The following is a 15,432-nucleotide window of genomic DNA, read 5'->3' as shown; positions in this document are numbered from 1 at the left end:
GGATGAGGCTGAGTTTTTTCGGGATACCTCTGGTATCCCGAACCCCCCCGCATTCTAGCTGTGCCCTTTGAGAAGTGAGAGAACGGTTTGCTCTAAAATGGATGACCAATAGGTGGTCTGTGGAGCATATCATTGCTACCTATAAAGAGAGAGGAAAGGTTAGATGCAACATTGGATGGACAGACTTCCATGTTAGAGTCACATGGAGCAAGGCAGAACTTCAATACCACATCTCCTTTGTCTAGGGAAGGGGTATTATCCTCCACTTCCTAAAAAAAAAAACAACACACTTTTAAGAAGAACTAGCACATATGTTGGAAGTGATAAGACAGAGCCTATTGTCTCAGCAAATGAGAATTGAACTTGGGAGACAACCATCAATGAACTTGTGATATAACTACATGCAACAGGACCTCTCATTCCTGCTGCTTCTGCCTTGCCAGTGACAGATTACACTAAAGCTAGTGCATGCAGTGCTGCATTAGACAACATTGTCTATGTTTCAATTGGTAACAAGTAAACATTTCATTGCCACCTGTTTGGCTTTTAATCACAAGAGAAAAATTATATGTAGGAACCAGATTGCTGGTGCTGCTGCACAGGGATGCAAAGGAAAAGTGACAGAAAATTTACACCAAACGTTAGTAAAGTGTAACTAAAAAAAGTGGCAAGAGCTCTGAGTTTTTAGCACTTCTCAGACTGTAACAAGATAAGGGTACCCTTCTCCATATGTTACTCAGGCTAGGTCTACACTACTTTTTTTTGAAAAAAGCTACGCAAGTTGCGCTCTGCAATTAGTGTAGCTTTTTCCGATCGCTTTTCTGAAAGAGGCTTTTCCACCATTTGGCCCAGTCTGGATGGGGCCAAATGGTGGAAAAGCCTCCTCTTTTGGCGGAGCCCTTATCCCTAGCAGAAGGAGGCATACAGGGTACCCCAAAAAAGCGTGTTTGCTCTTCCGCAAAAAAAAGCGGAAGAGCAAATGCATTCTTTGGACACAATGTAGATGTACTGTTATCAGATATGTACTTTGGTGGGGTTAATGGGCAGAGAGAAGTAATCAAATAAGGACAACTTGCAGGGAACTGAGACTTACACTGGAACAGACAACCAGTCCAGTGTAAGATTGTAGAATCAGTAACTTCACCTCATCTCTTTTCTCCCTCACTTTGACCCTCTTCTGGAAAGATAAAGGAGGTAGGAAAAAGTTTCTTCATGGTATTTCCTTGCCTTGTGATTAGAGAGTTTAACTTTCAGTGGCTACCAGAAATGGGTCAAGAATATTTTGGATGTTACTTCGGTCCAATTCTTTATGTAAAGCATGTTCTAGATGGATGTCACTAGAAGAGTGAAGGGTCTAATCTACCCATATAATATTGGGAAAAAAAGTTGCTGTGATGGTACAATTAAACTTTATAAAATCTGACAGCAAATTAGAGATCAGTAAAACAGATGTTTTCAACCTGGTTTTAAATCGTAAAAGGGTCCGAGTGTGTGACTACTCGTAACTAATGTATTCCACAAACAGGAGAGCACTTCTTGGGACCCAGTGTGTTGAGATTATTCAGTTTACAACCTAAATACCTGCTGATTATGATCTTAATACAGTCGTGAACAGCATGCACATTTTGTGTAAAAAAAACTGCAACAGACACAGCTTTAAAAGTAAAGAGTTTAAACCTTTGAAACTTCACCCAAATCCAAGGTAGAGCCTTAAAATTAAAAATGCTGGGATAGCTGGAACTAAAGGACATAGACTACTGCATTTCAGATAAACTGCATCATGGATATTGTTATCCTGGAGTTCGCCAAGATGTCCCCCGATTTCCTCAACCTTTACAGAGATGTATACTTTTCACAACAAAGGTGGTAACATTATCACAAGCTGATAGATCTCACGTGTGACGTAAGATGGTGACAGCTCCATTTCAGTATGAACAGTAAGGCTGCTGCCAGCATCAAAATGTCCTCAAGTGAAATAAGGTTAGAGAAATGCAATTTGAATGAAAAGAAATAGGGGAAATTAGGAGTTCAGCTACAGTATGAGGGATGCTCCCCTCTCAACTAGGGAAAATAAAGGGTAATAAGAACACTTGAGTTCAAAAATTGAATAGTTATTTATTGTTCCAGAAGGACATTACTCTTTTTTACATATTTCATAAATGATACAGGATTTTACACATGTTCTGTATTTGCTTTTTTCTGAAGTAAGGATTTTTCTCCATGCCCCTCCCTCACCCCAAACACACAAGGCTTCAGCTTCAAGACAGTGTTCATTTTCTTTCCCTTTAAAACTCAGCACGCGAACAGGATAAAACAGGTAAAAATATAACCCACATAATGTAATTAAAACAAAAAGAAACCAGGAAAAAATGTGGGGAGAAAAAGTTAGAAACATGCATTCATTCAGTCCAACATGCCACCGAGTGAGGAGAGGCAGCATCAATCCCATCTGTTTTTCCACACCTGCAAGGCACCTGGCATCATTAATATTGGTTTGTTTTTTGTTTGTTCCTTTTTTAAATGTGATTCTCCAGAAACTGGAGCCTCTTGCCAAGACACAGTGAGAAGTAAAAGTGAACTGTAAGGAGAACCCCTCACCTTTTTTGTGTATTATATCTGGAGCTTTATTCCTACCTCCATCCTGTCTCCCCAATATTTATCAACAGGGTGCTAGAGAGAAGGATCAGTTTTGAATGCAGTTATAATTGTATCTGTTTAGAAAGCAGCTAGCTTCAGGCAAGCGAACAATGTGTTGGTTCTCCATCCCCAATGTCTTTTTTTTTTTTTTAAAATAGCCATGGGTGATGCAATTAGCCACCCCTAAAAAATCCTGACCCTTGAGCAACAGAGTTTAATGAAAGCCAGCTAAAAAAAGGAGCAGGCTAGAAAATCAAAGTGAAAATCTGTATCTTTTGCTCCAGTAGCCTTGGCCTTCGACAAAGCCTCCAGATATAGTAGTGTACTACAAATGGGACCATTTATCTCATTACAGAAGCAGTCAAACTTCAAATTTAATTATTCTCTTTCTTAAACTGCTTGGTTAAATAAGAGTGTCATGATTCTGAGTTAACTTTCTAATCCTTGAAATCTCCAAGGTTTAGTCATCCAGGTGGCTACCAGACTTGGGGTGGGAAAGAGGGGAACCTTCCTCCCTTAAGACAGAGTATTAAAAACTCTCATGCAATGTTGCCATTATTTCTAGAAGTCGTTCTAGGGCACTGGGACACTCTACAATTGAAGGCAGTAAGGAATAATTCAAAGTGTCCATTATCGAACATTTAGATCAAAGATAGTTCCATTTTTGATTTGGATAAAACTCAGTGTAATAAACAGGTAATGGAAGAAGTGGGTGAAGGAAATGGGGGCAGGCAGGGGAAATTCATGATTTTTAGTAGAAAGCAGTCTTGCAGTAACTTTACAAAAAAGACACTAGGTCTGATCAGGACTGTGTGTTAATGGTGATGAAACTCATCATCTGATCACTGACCATAGCTCCAGATGGCTTGTTTGTTTGTTTTTTTTTGGGGGGGGGGAATGGTGCGTTTTGTTACTGGTGTGTGTCAAAAATCAAGAAAGGAACATTTAAAAGAGCTCAGCAGGCTGCTGGTGCATTATTGAGAGGCAGACCCTGCAAAGCCGGAAGAAGACAGCCCTCCAGCATTACATTCTCATTATGACACCCCCCCAGTTTTGTATTTGTACATCATTTTCATCCAGATACAAAGGCTTGTATGTGACAGCATTTACCATGTTGCTTTGGAGGCTAACATTCCACAATGCCCAATCTTCAGATTTAAGAGATTTTTTCCCCCCCATGGTCCTCTTCTATTTTAAATTAAAGGTAAAAACCCTCCACCCCCACGCTACCTCCCAGCTTCCACCTGCAATGCTTTCATTAAAAGGCAAGAGCTATGAACAGGTTCTCTTTTTGCTGGGATACAGACATTCTTGGCTGATCAGTCTTTATCATTGATTTGCTGGACAGGCAAGTGAATCTGCAGTGGGTCTCGAAGCCTTTTAAGATCCAATTCTGCCTAAAAGTAAAGATAAAATACAAAGAGCAAGTTCCTTAAACATCTTCACAAGTCTCTCTCCCTTTATAAAATTAGCTCAACAGAAGCCAGAAGTCATTGAGACAAACTAGTGTCTAAAAAACAAAACAAAAATCAAGGAACTTCCATTGTGTGGCCATTGCACAATGACACTTCAGGGATTGTCATTTTTGTTGACTTCTCCTATAACATCCTTGGGACCAATGGTGTGCCCCACAGTTCTGTACAGAAATCCTCCCTGTGCACCAGTGCAGCTATATAAATTAGTAGTAGCTGCAATAAAAGTCCCCTGTTTCCTCCCAGGACAACTTGTAAAAAGCATCTAGTACAACCACAGGGTGAACTGCCCAGACCTGCAGGTTTACCAAGTGATATAGTCACCCTGCAGCACTCAGGAAATTACATCAGAGTGGCAGGAAAAGCAAAAGCTTATAAGCAGACCACATACCAAAAGTCACTGTAACCCTCCCAGCGACCTCTACAAGTGTCCCCACTTCTAGATCAGCAGAAAAGAACTGGTGCCTACTGTAGAAGGCGTTTGATGATTAAGACACATCCAGGGAGATGTGAACTGACTGGATAAAAGTCTTTAGACCTTAGTACAGAGGTGGGCCATTCCAAGATTTTGGGAAGAGGTCAAGAGCCACACTTTTCTATGGAGAGAGTGTGGGGTCAGGGATGAAGGGAGTTTGGGGTAGGAGACTGAGCCTCAGGAGAGGGTGTGAGGTCAGAGAGAGTTTGGGTGAAGGAGGCAGTTGTGATCTGGGGCAGGGGATTGGGGTGCAGGTGAGGATTCTGGCCTGAGGAAGGGTGTAGAAGGGGGGGCAGGGACTGGGAGGGAGTTGTGACCTTGGGAAGGGGGGGGAAGGGGGCAGAGGGTTTGGGTGATGACCCTGGGTACACAGTCAGGGAGGGGGTATGTGTGCAGGAGAGGATTCTGGCCTGGGGAAGGAGTGCAGGAGAGGGTGCAGGATCTGGGAGGGAACTGTGATCTGGGGGAAGGGAGGTATAGAGAGTTTGGGTAGTGACCTAGGACAAGAGGGAGTGTTGGCCTGGGGCAGGGAGCTGGAGGGAGGGAAGGGCTGGGGTGCCAGAGATAGGCTCTGGCTCAGAGGCACTGACCTAGGTAGTTTCTGGCCAGCAGCCCGGCAGGACCCCAAGGCAGGTGCCCTGCTTGCTACAGTCCCATGCTGCTCAAAGCGACTGGCTGCATCCTGCGGCTCTGCTCTGGCACAGGGGAGGGAGTGGCTTCATGTGCTAATCCAGCTTCCAGCACCATCTCTCAGCTCCTATTGGCTGGCTTCTGGGCAGTAAGTGCTCAGAGATAGTGCTGGGGAGGAGGGAGCACACAAAGCCTTCCTCTCCCACTGGTGCAGAGCGCCACAGAGGGAAGCCAGCAGCTTAAAACAGTGTGGGGTTTCTGTGTGCCCATGGTTCAGCCTGTGGGCCGTATTTTGCCCACCGTTGCCTGAGTAGATCCACAGTGTCTCAGTGGACAGAAGCAGAGACTCACCCCCTCGGAGGCATGAAGTGCTCCAAGAACAGCTAAAAAGATGCATAGTTTGTCAACAGATACATAGCTCCTTTTTCATATTCCATCTATGAACAGTTGCACCTGTTTGCTTACACATAGTGCATACCATAATGCTAAATCCATCTAATGGTTCCTTGATAGCGGTGACAAGAAAGACTAGCAACCCAAATTAAGACAGACTATCAGTCTACTTTTGGTTCAAGGGCATCCATCAGTAATGGTTAAAAAGCACAAGTAGGGGGAGTTCTTTTGTTTTTACTTTGGCAAAACTATGCATTACCTGAGCGATTGCATCCTTAAGTTGATTGTATTTCTCTAGGTCAAAACGTGTCTTCTTGGCTCCTTTATGGAAAAATAATAAGTACTGTCTATCTCTGGCATCTGGGTAAACATACTCCTAGAGAGAGAAAGAGAGAGAGGAAGCATGGTGAGAGGCAGAGAAGAAAAAAAGCTTCCAAACAACAGACCACAGCTATCTTAGCATGTATTAGATGTGCCTCTTGGAAATAAGGGGCTGAATTGTTACTAGTGACTGAAGTGTGGAGTTGCCTACTAAATACAAGCAGCCACTTTTCACTTCAAACACTTAGCTGAACCTCAATCCTGACTTGCACTAGAGTCCCCCTTAAGCCCTAAATGTATGTCCCTTTTGAGAAGGAAGAGTTAAGTATACCCAACCATCAAACTGTGGGGTTCTTTTAGGATGCTGGCAAGCATGTGCGCATGTGATGGAGTGTGCTACCCATGATGGGCCTGCAAGCATTGAATTAGGCCCAGGTGGGCCCACCCAGCTACTTAGGCTGCAGTTACAGAGAAGCTCATCTATGAGGGAGAGGCAGAGCTTCTACAAAAGGCAGAGTCTGCTAGCAACAGAGTGGCTGGGAAAAGCTGCAGTTCCATCTTAGGTAGAAGTGTTTGGAGGCTGAAGAAATAAGCTACCTGGAGTTGCCCCCTGTGAGGTGGAGTGAAGTGACTGGCAGACCTAGAGGAGTGGGGGTGGCCAGGAGGTGTGAAAGCAGCTCAGAGAAAGGCGGCAAGGTGAAGGAAATGGCCCTTTGCTGCTGTGTAGAGGGTCCCCAAGTCAGAAGTTAGTGGGTAGGCCCTGGTTCCCCTGCAGGAGGAGCACTGAGGCGGTGAAGCAGGAGACTGCCAGAGAGCAGAAACCGTGATATATTCCCTCCAGAAATGGGAGTGCATGGACCACATTAGTGAGCTGTCCCAAGGGCTGAGTCACAAATAGGACATCTGTGGCTCCTGACACAGAGAAGGGCTACAGAAGAGAAACTGATAGGGTGTAGCCACTGTAAGGGACATTGGCCTGACCAAATTAATCTCCAGAACATCTAGCAGTGAGTAGAGAGCAGCCCATCACTGTGCACAGACAAAGTTGAGGTAATCCAAATGAAATGATTTAGATAGGATTGTATATTTGAATCCAGCTGTAGCTGGACAGTACTTCATTGACAATATTATTGGTCTGCCTTCTTTAGAAATACTGGGAATAAACCTCACAATATTGTACTTTCAGTCCTTTTCTTAGCAGCAGTTATATGCAGTGGCTAACTGAAGCTCTGGTAAGTAGGAAAACATCAGCTCACAAGAGCATTTGCTCGGCTTTTTTATTGGTCAGTCTTTTTGGGAGGAAGATGAAGGGTGAAACTCTCTGCTGACACCAGTATTTAAGACAGTGTGTGCCAGTAACCATAGCAGCTAAAGGGACAGACCCAGACTGGAAGCACTGAACAAAATGGATAACGAGCACATAAGTTTCAGGTAAGAAGTTTTACAGAAAAAACCCAACTTCAAACAACTTCTAGTTTCTTCCTTTTGCACAAAGAGGTCACAAAAGTTAGAATGGCTTGCAGCAAAGCTCGTTAAATATTAGTACCTGGCAGGGCCATCTCTAGTTGGGTGCGGAATCATGGGCACCCTCTCCCACTCCGTGTCCGGGGCAACTCCTCCGCTGCAGACCCTGCCCCAACTCTGCTCCACCTCTTCCATGAAGGCCCACTCCTTGCTCTGTAACCTCACCCTACTCTGCCTCCTGGCTTGAATCCCCTTCCTCCCCCACCCCTGGAGCAATGTGAGCTCAGGGATTACTCGAGGGCCTGGCTCAAGGTGGCAGTTCCTCCCTCCCCCCACCCCGACTCACCATGGTGGCAGGAGCCGGAGTGACCCTAGAAGCCTGATCTGCTCCACTTTGCCTTGCCATCCTCTTTCAGCCTGCAGCACACTGCTTCACCATGGTGGTGAATAAATAACACTTCCTGATGTACTGTCTCTAAACCCATCATGATTTTAGACATGTCTGTCATATCCTCTTCTTTGCAAATCATCTTTTCCAAAATGAATAATTCCAGTCTTTTTAACCTCTACTCACATGGAAATTGTTCCATACCCCTAATAATTTTTATTGCCCCTTTCTGAACCTTTTTTCTCATTCCATTTTTTCCTTGAGATAGGGTAATCACATCTGCGCACAGTATTCAAGAGGTAGGCATACCAAGGACTTGTATAGAGACAATATATTCTGTCTGTCTATCCCTTTCTTGGTGATTCCCAACATTGTTAGCTTTTTTGACTGTGTGACGGCGCGTTGGGGGTTCCCCGTCTCCTGCACCCCGAAATGGCACAAACAGACTGCACCAGCCAGTGGAATTGAGGGTGGTTTATTGCTCCTCCAGCACAGCGCAGCACAGATGTAATCTGGTTACAGGAACTGGGGCTAAGAGGCCTCAGTGCCCCCCCTTTGAGATAGGGGAGTCCCAGCCCCCTCCCCAGCTCCTTATACCCTGCCTTCCAGCGAGGAACTAACCCAGCCTCCTCCAGCCCTGCCCCCCAAGCCAGGGCAGCATTCCACCTTCCTTTGTTCCTCTCCATGGGGGGTGTCTGGCCACTGGTTCAACAAGTTTGGTCTTACCTCTGCCTAGTGAGGCTTTCCCTGCTGGGTCTTGCTCCAGACAGCAGGGTTCACCACAGCCCAGCAAGTACCCCCACTTCGTCACAGACTGCTGCTGCACATTGGGTGGATATTTTCAGAGAACTATAGACGTTGACCCCAAGATCTTTCTCCTCAGTGGTAATAGCTAAGTTAGGCATTATTTTGAATGTACAGTTGGGATTCCCCCTCCCTCCAATGTGCATTACACTTTGCATGTATCAGCACTGAATTCCACCTGCCATTTTGTCACCCACTTTGTGGAGCATTATAAAGGGATCTCACAAATCTGCTTTTGGACTTTACTATATTGAGTAGTTTTGTTATCATCTGTGAAATCTGCCACCTCACTACTTAGCCCTTTTTGATCATTTTATGGATCTGCTGGATAGCTCTGGTCCCACTACTGACCCCTGAGGAACACCATTAATTTTTCTTCTTCCATTCTGAAAGCTGACGATTTATTCCTACTCTTTGTTTCCTGTCTTTCAACCAGTTACTGATCTATGGGAGTACTTTCCCTCGTATCCCAGGATAGATCCCCTACGTCTTGTCTTGGTAATGACAGATGGCCACATTCCTTGAAAATGTGATGTGATGTGTAACTGAATCTTTGGTCATCCATGTATGGCCTGTGAAACGGCCCACAAGAGCATTCTGCACAACAGAGGGAGATACCAGGGACAGGCATCTCCAGTACTAGTGCACCAGTTCCATACTCAAACTGCTTACCGGCACAGTGGGGATGAGGATGCCACTCCCTCTCCATTCATATAAAACATGTCTGAGATGCTGTCTTATCTCTTGGACAGTCTTTGATACAATGAGAAGGTGGTAGCACAGGTTTGTGAACTGCTGAGCTAACATTTACAAGTTACTAGAGGGTTTACTCAGCGTCGCTTGGGCCCTTAACTCAAATAATGTTTGTTTTTCTTCATTTAAATCATGGTTCTGGGGTGGGTCTGTGGGGTTTAGTATGCAGGCTACCCCAGTCCTCTGTCACCGCAGCAGCTTGGGGCCAGGTAAGAAGTGCCTGTCCATGGCTGCTGCAACTGCAGCAGGCATAGTCAGGGGAGGGTGCATATCCCCTGGCTGGGGGATAAACAGACAGACAAACGCAAACAGACAAACTCTCTCAGTAGATAGCCGTCTCTCCCTTCACCCCTATCCTCTGCTGCTCCAATGGGGTTATAGCTGTCCCAAGCCCTACCTCTGGCCCCTTGCTGCCCCTCTGTAGTCATTATACAAAATAACTGTCCCTGCTACCAGAGTCGTCCTCTTCTGTTTTATGAGAAACAATCACATTCCAGGCACATCCTGTTGTCCTGGCACAACAAAATCCTGACCTTGCTTTAAGCTATAAGAGGATGCTGCATTCCAAATTTGGTGGTCCTAGCTCTTATTTAGGAGAAGTTCTTGAACAGACAGACTCTCAAATATATAGTAGATTTGTACATTTATAACTGAGTGAGAGTCCCACAGATCTTCTGCCTGATGGTTCCATGTCCACTCAGATCCTTGATGGGAGAGATGAGGAAGAAAACGCCAGTCTATTGTGCAGGCGAGTACTTCTACCACTTCATTGTGATAAGAATATCCTGAGGAACTATAAAGACATAGCGATAATGTTTGCTTTGCACATACACTGACTTCCATCAGCCCTGCATACAACCAAGATGTTGTCTGGCATGCTGCACCATAAAAGGTTAAGACGACATGTTTCAGAGATTGACAAGTCCTTCGGGAGGTATGAAGACGCTCTTGAAAATGACTGAGGCTAGACCTGATGTCAAACCTCTCTGGAGGCAGATGCAATCTTGTCAATCTAATACTGCTCTTAAGAATCCTAGCCTGTGTAGGTGTTAACAGGCACCATTTCTTTGATATTTTTAGATAGAGGGCAATAAACCTTTGAACATAAATGAACTTGGATTTAACAGTTCTTGACCTGGTCATCAAAAACTAAGCATGGGAGCTAGTGGATGTGGAAGCCACAGAGCACTAATGGACTGCAGTGAAATTTTTCCAGAAGACCTCCACTGTCTGGAGTGAAGGCTGGCTGCATGGCACAGTGCAAGGAACACTTCCAGATGTGCTTCCCTAGCTTTTACGATCCTTTTAGAAAAGGACTTGCACATCACCCACATCAGCTGTGTGCTTCCCCTGAACAAAAAAGGGGGGACCTGTCATTTATTGGAATTGCTGCTTTGCAAGTGGGGCAAAGTCAGGAGACAGAGAGAGGACATTACTCATTCCAGTAGTGGCCAGTACAAATCCCTGACCAGAAAAGAAAAAATAAAATTAAGAAATCTATAAAACTACCAAACGATCTAACCCTAATGAACTCTAATAAGTACACAAACATTTACAGAAAAGCAAGGGACGACTAAAGAGCAGAACACTGAAAAGCTCCATTTTGGAGCTTGTTGAGAAGGAGCCAACGGGCAGCTGGGTCTATCCCATCAGTACCCTCTGTACAGGAGCACAAGAGCTCTCAAAGCACATGTGTGTTCCTAATGGACACTGCTGACTGGCTGTCGGGGTGCATGTGTACTAACAGTGGAATACATAGAGACAAGGATTTGAAGAAGGACTGCAGCTCTTCAAACAGGAGAATCTGAATGGACTTTGCTATAGCCTTGGGGTTGCTTGCTGAGAAAGGGGGTGTAGACAGGCAGCAGTGACAATGAAAAGCAGGATCTAGGATGGGCATTACAACCATTACTGTACTTCTCATCCATCCCCTCGAAGTGCTGTTCCTTTTAGTCCTTGAAATACATGGCAGATCATAGACATGAAAAATTACCCTGGTTCCCAAATTTAAAAAAGCATTTGGCAGTAAAACCAGGAGAAGAATTAATCCAACACATTTTTCTAGCTTTCCTGCTGTGCTCTATGAAGTAAGGATCCTCCATGATCTGCAGGAATAAGGTTCCAGTCTTATCTAATTCTAAGTAATTCAAAGCTATTCACATGGAGAGAACACTTACTGATAATTCTGTTTCATCATGGCAGACTAATAGCAAACATATGAGTAGATGGTGCAAATCCAGTAACAGATGAGTGTAATTTTCATGTTCGTGTCAACAGCAAGGAATGGGGAAAATGCAGAGTGTAATGGGGGAGAGGAATAAAGAAAGTGTGAAAGGGAAAATGAAGACGTCCAAAGGGTAAGCCTGTCATTAAGGTGATAACAGAGGGCAAGACTTACCTGACGTGTCATTACGAAGTAAGCATACATTGCCATAGCACTCCCATAGGTAATAAAGTAGGTGACTGGCTCCATAATGTCCCAAGAGTACTCCCACCAGGTGAGCCGAGCCAGAATCCCAAACTGAGTGGCCATGTAGGCCAGTCCACCCCACAGAACCCACGTAGTCCTCTTCTCTGCTTTTCTGCTGATTTCCATCCTGACCTGCTGGACACAAACAGGTCTGTAGTCTCAATAGGTGATGGGGGTTGACACACTCATTCTGAGAGCAGGTAAAAATAAAGGTCTACTTTCTACAGAAGTGATTAGTGTTGATAGTGCTTGATTGAGATTTATAGTTTATGCAGAAAGAGTTCAAGAAGCAAAAAAAACCAAACAAAAAAAACCTTTTAGCCTCTTTTGGGTCAACATCTCACATTCACTTTGACTAAGCTATATTATCACTTATATTTTTATTAGAAACATAGATGGCTATGTATGTATAAGATTGTCATCACTATGCTATGGTGTACTGTTGCGCCTTAAAGACTAAGGGATATATTTGGGCGTAAGCTTTCATGACTAAAAATCACTTCATCAGATGTATCTGACAGTCATTTTTACCCATGAAAATTTGTGCCCAAATAAATACGTTGGTCTTTAAGGTACCAACGGACTCCTCATTGATTTGCCGATACAAAGTAACACAGCTACCCCTCTGAGACTTGTGCTGTAGTGTGTGCTTTGATGCACCACTTCCATTCTTTCTTTTAATATGCATTTTAATTATTTTGTTTTATGCTACTGACTGCTCTGGAGATGGTTACAGCCACTTGTGATCTATTTTTACTTTCACTCTATCAAAATATTGCTTTGAAACCAATATGACTCAAAATATTTATTAGTCTGTCTTGTTTTCATCCTCTTACCAAAATGAAATAAAGAGAATGGTTTAAAAATGACAACACTTTTTGTAAGTGTGGAGTTTTGGTCTGGGGCCAATTTGGGAAGCAACCAACTTTAAGGTCCTGTCAAATACTTAATTTTTTTTTCAACTCTGCAGCGAATACTATCTTTCTGTGAAGAACATACACACAGCTTTTCATTCATTGAATGAGCCAGTCTTTAAGCTTTAAAAGCTATTAAAACAATGTACAATGAATGCCACCATTTAAGAAAGTCTTCACTATAACCATGAACGTAAATGTGCTCAGCGGATAAGTATATTTCCATGAGAGATTTTCCATCTCACCTTTTCCAGGGGTGCTAGCTGCTCCTTGAGGTCCTCTAGCCGCCCAATCAACTCCTTTTCCTTGTTCAGTTGGTGTTCCTCAATGCACAGAGTGGTGTACAGCTGCTGAACCAATGTCTTCACATCATTCAGCGTGGTTGCATCTTCATGGCTTAAGAGGTCTAAAGAAGAAGGAGACTGCTTTATGTGCCTTTATCCACATTGGTTATCATGTACTCTTGAAAATAGCTATGGGATCGAAGGGATTTGCATTAGTATCTATTCTGCATGCAGACAAAACTTATGGAACAGTCTACTGGAGAGCTGCAGCACTAGAGTTATAAGCAAAGTTATGAAACTTTCTGGGAAGAAAGCTATACTTTACACTGGGCCATACTGCCCTATACACAAATATTCCAATAATGCCAATTAACTGAACAGTTTTAACCCCAGCTCCAAATGTGGACTGTTTATTAAACATCAAGCAAGACAGTAAAGGAGGGTCATATCTAACAAAATACTAGCTAGTATATATTCCATGCAGAAAACCTCAGTTTCAATATTAAAGCTGAGAAATCAAATATTAGAAAGCCACAAAACACAATATTAAAAGATCAAAAGATTGATTTTAATTCTGCTTACTTATATTATTCTCTAGTATTAATTTGTCAATACAATACATTTAGAACTTTGTATATAAACTTGTATTCAGTAAATTGCAGTAAACCTGAAAATTGTATAGCTTGTTTTGTAGGTTTAACTGAGACCTGGAAACCAAACTGTGTGTGAAAAACATCCATTCAATAATAAAGATTTTTAAAAAAAAAGGTACATTTAACACCAGCAGCTTCAGAGATGGCTCAATATTAAAGCACAGTTAATCTTTTATTTAACTCAAAGATCAACTGTTTTCTTTAATATGAACAATAAATTGCCCTTTAAAAAGGAAGTGGCTTCTACTTGCATGCTTGGCTGAAAATATCTTTTAAACTCAAATGTATGGTTTCTTGGCTTTTATTTTCTAAAATATATTGAGAGAGTATTTGTCAAATGAAAATACAGCTAAAAAGTTATATGAAACTTAAGGGTGAGGGTTGTTGGTAAATATTAATTTTACAGCCAGCTGCTATTCAAGGAATTCTCCTTGGAGAATGAGCTAGTGGTGAAAATTTAAATTTGAACAGCTGATCCTAGACTCCATTTGAATTTGCACTACTACTGTCTGTGCTAGCACACAGCTGAGCTGTGTAAATATAGCTGATCAAGTGTTAGGTCAAGTCGCCATCATGTATTAAAGTTACATGAATTGTTGTACTCTGGAACAAATAACTCCTCCCAGTGCACACAAGTATATAATTGCATATTTGATTTTACAAAGAAAACGAGAGGTTAATGGGCAGATCAATGTAGTATAATGTCTTAAGACTGGTTGAGAAGAGCTTTAGGTCCCAGTGGTTTATGGTTAGGACACATTTTGTTCAAATTATGTCTCATTCCTTAGACCAATTGGGGCATGGGAATGTGTGGAGGGAGAATCAGTAGTCAAGAGTGGGGAAATGACCTCTCAGGCACATTAAAGAGGGGAGCAAATGGCCTCCAAAGTGAATTCTTCATTGATACATCTTTTCAAAGACAGCTTTAAATATGTGAATTTAAGAAGTAGGAGCTTTTGTTTTACATAGTTACAGGATAATTCATGGACTTGTACGCTAGCAACCTGAAGATGATGGCATTTTACTGCCACGTATCTCCAGAAATCCATTTTATCACCTGTAGCATGTTTGTCAGTGGTTCAGCTAGAGCTTTGAGAACTATACAGAGGACATTAAGATGTACATCAGTACTTTCTAAGGACCATTTGCTTTTAAAGTAGCAAGCTGTTGTTTCCCGAAGAGCACAGGTGTACATGATGTCCTGAGCAGACCACCAATTTCTGGAACTTGGAAGTGTTAGGGCTAATCTGTGTTTTCATTTATCCCTTGCTCTGTCACTGATGTTTCCTAAAGATCAGGTAATTCATGGTCCCTACTGTAGTCCTCTAACCTGGCCATTGGAACCCAGAAAACAGTCTAATCCCTTAATTTGGGGGAAGATCCTAGTTCTAATTCTGTGGTCCAATGGGCAGTGTTGTTCAGATTACTACTGATAGCTGAGAGAAAATTAGCAAGAGTTCCATCACCTCTAGTGGTGTTGGGATGAAATATTATGCAACAAGATATACAAAGTGACCAGAATGCACACAAAAGCCTCCATTATTTAAGAATCCACCAGCTCTCAAACCTCTACCTTATTTGGAAAACTGATCCTTGAAAAAGTTTTTTTTTTTTTTTCAAGTATTGGCTGCTGGGCACAGATCAATATAAGCAGCTGTGGCTTTACTCAACTTGCAACAGGATGCCGGAGAAGAGAGGAGGACAAAATGACTTGAGAATGGGCACTTCTTTCCTCTTATTTGCTCTATAATATTGTTGCTTCTGGGGTGCTCCA

At 42.9% G+C, this 15,432-nt stretch overlaps 1 protein-coding gene across 3 annotated transcripts in view; it reads right to left on the bottom strand.

Annotated features, from left to right (window-relative positions):
- Positions 1 to 2,095: 2,095 nt before the first annotated feature.
- MCU (mitochondrial calcium uniporter) overlaps positions 2,096 to 15,432 on the bottom strand; it is a 147,039-nt gene continuing 133,702 nt past the window's right edge. The window contains exons 5-8 of one of the 3 annotated variants that reach the window (XM_075935007.2): positions 12,967 to 13,127; positions 11,736 to 11,939; positions 5,867 to 5,983; positions 2,096 to 4,030 (exon numbers count right to left, since the gene is read on the bottom strand). In XM_075935007.2, the coding sequence (XP_075791122.1) occupies positions 3,896 to 4,030; positions 5,867 to 5,983; positions 11,736 to 11,939; positions 12,967 to 13,127 (617 nt within the window). In that variant the 3' untranslated portion in view covers positions 2,096 to 3,895. Of the gene's footprint in view, positions 4,035 to 5,866; positions 5,984 to 11,735; positions 11,943 to 12,966; positions 13,128 to 15,432 lie in introns of all 3 variants that reach the window. The other 2 variants (XM_075935008.2, XM_075935009.2) reach the window with 2 other exon arrangements.

Source organism: Pelodiscus sinensis, chromosome 8 (assembly GCF_052426305.1).
Source record: "Pelodiscus sinensis isolate ZL-2025 chromosome 8, ASM5242630v1, whole genome shotgun sequence".
Taxonomy (NCBI): domain Eukaryota; kingdom Metazoa; phylum Chordata; order Testudines; family Trionychidae; genus Pelodiscus; species Pelodiscus sinensis.
This window is presented reverse-complemented; position numbering and strand designations above follow the sequence as displayed.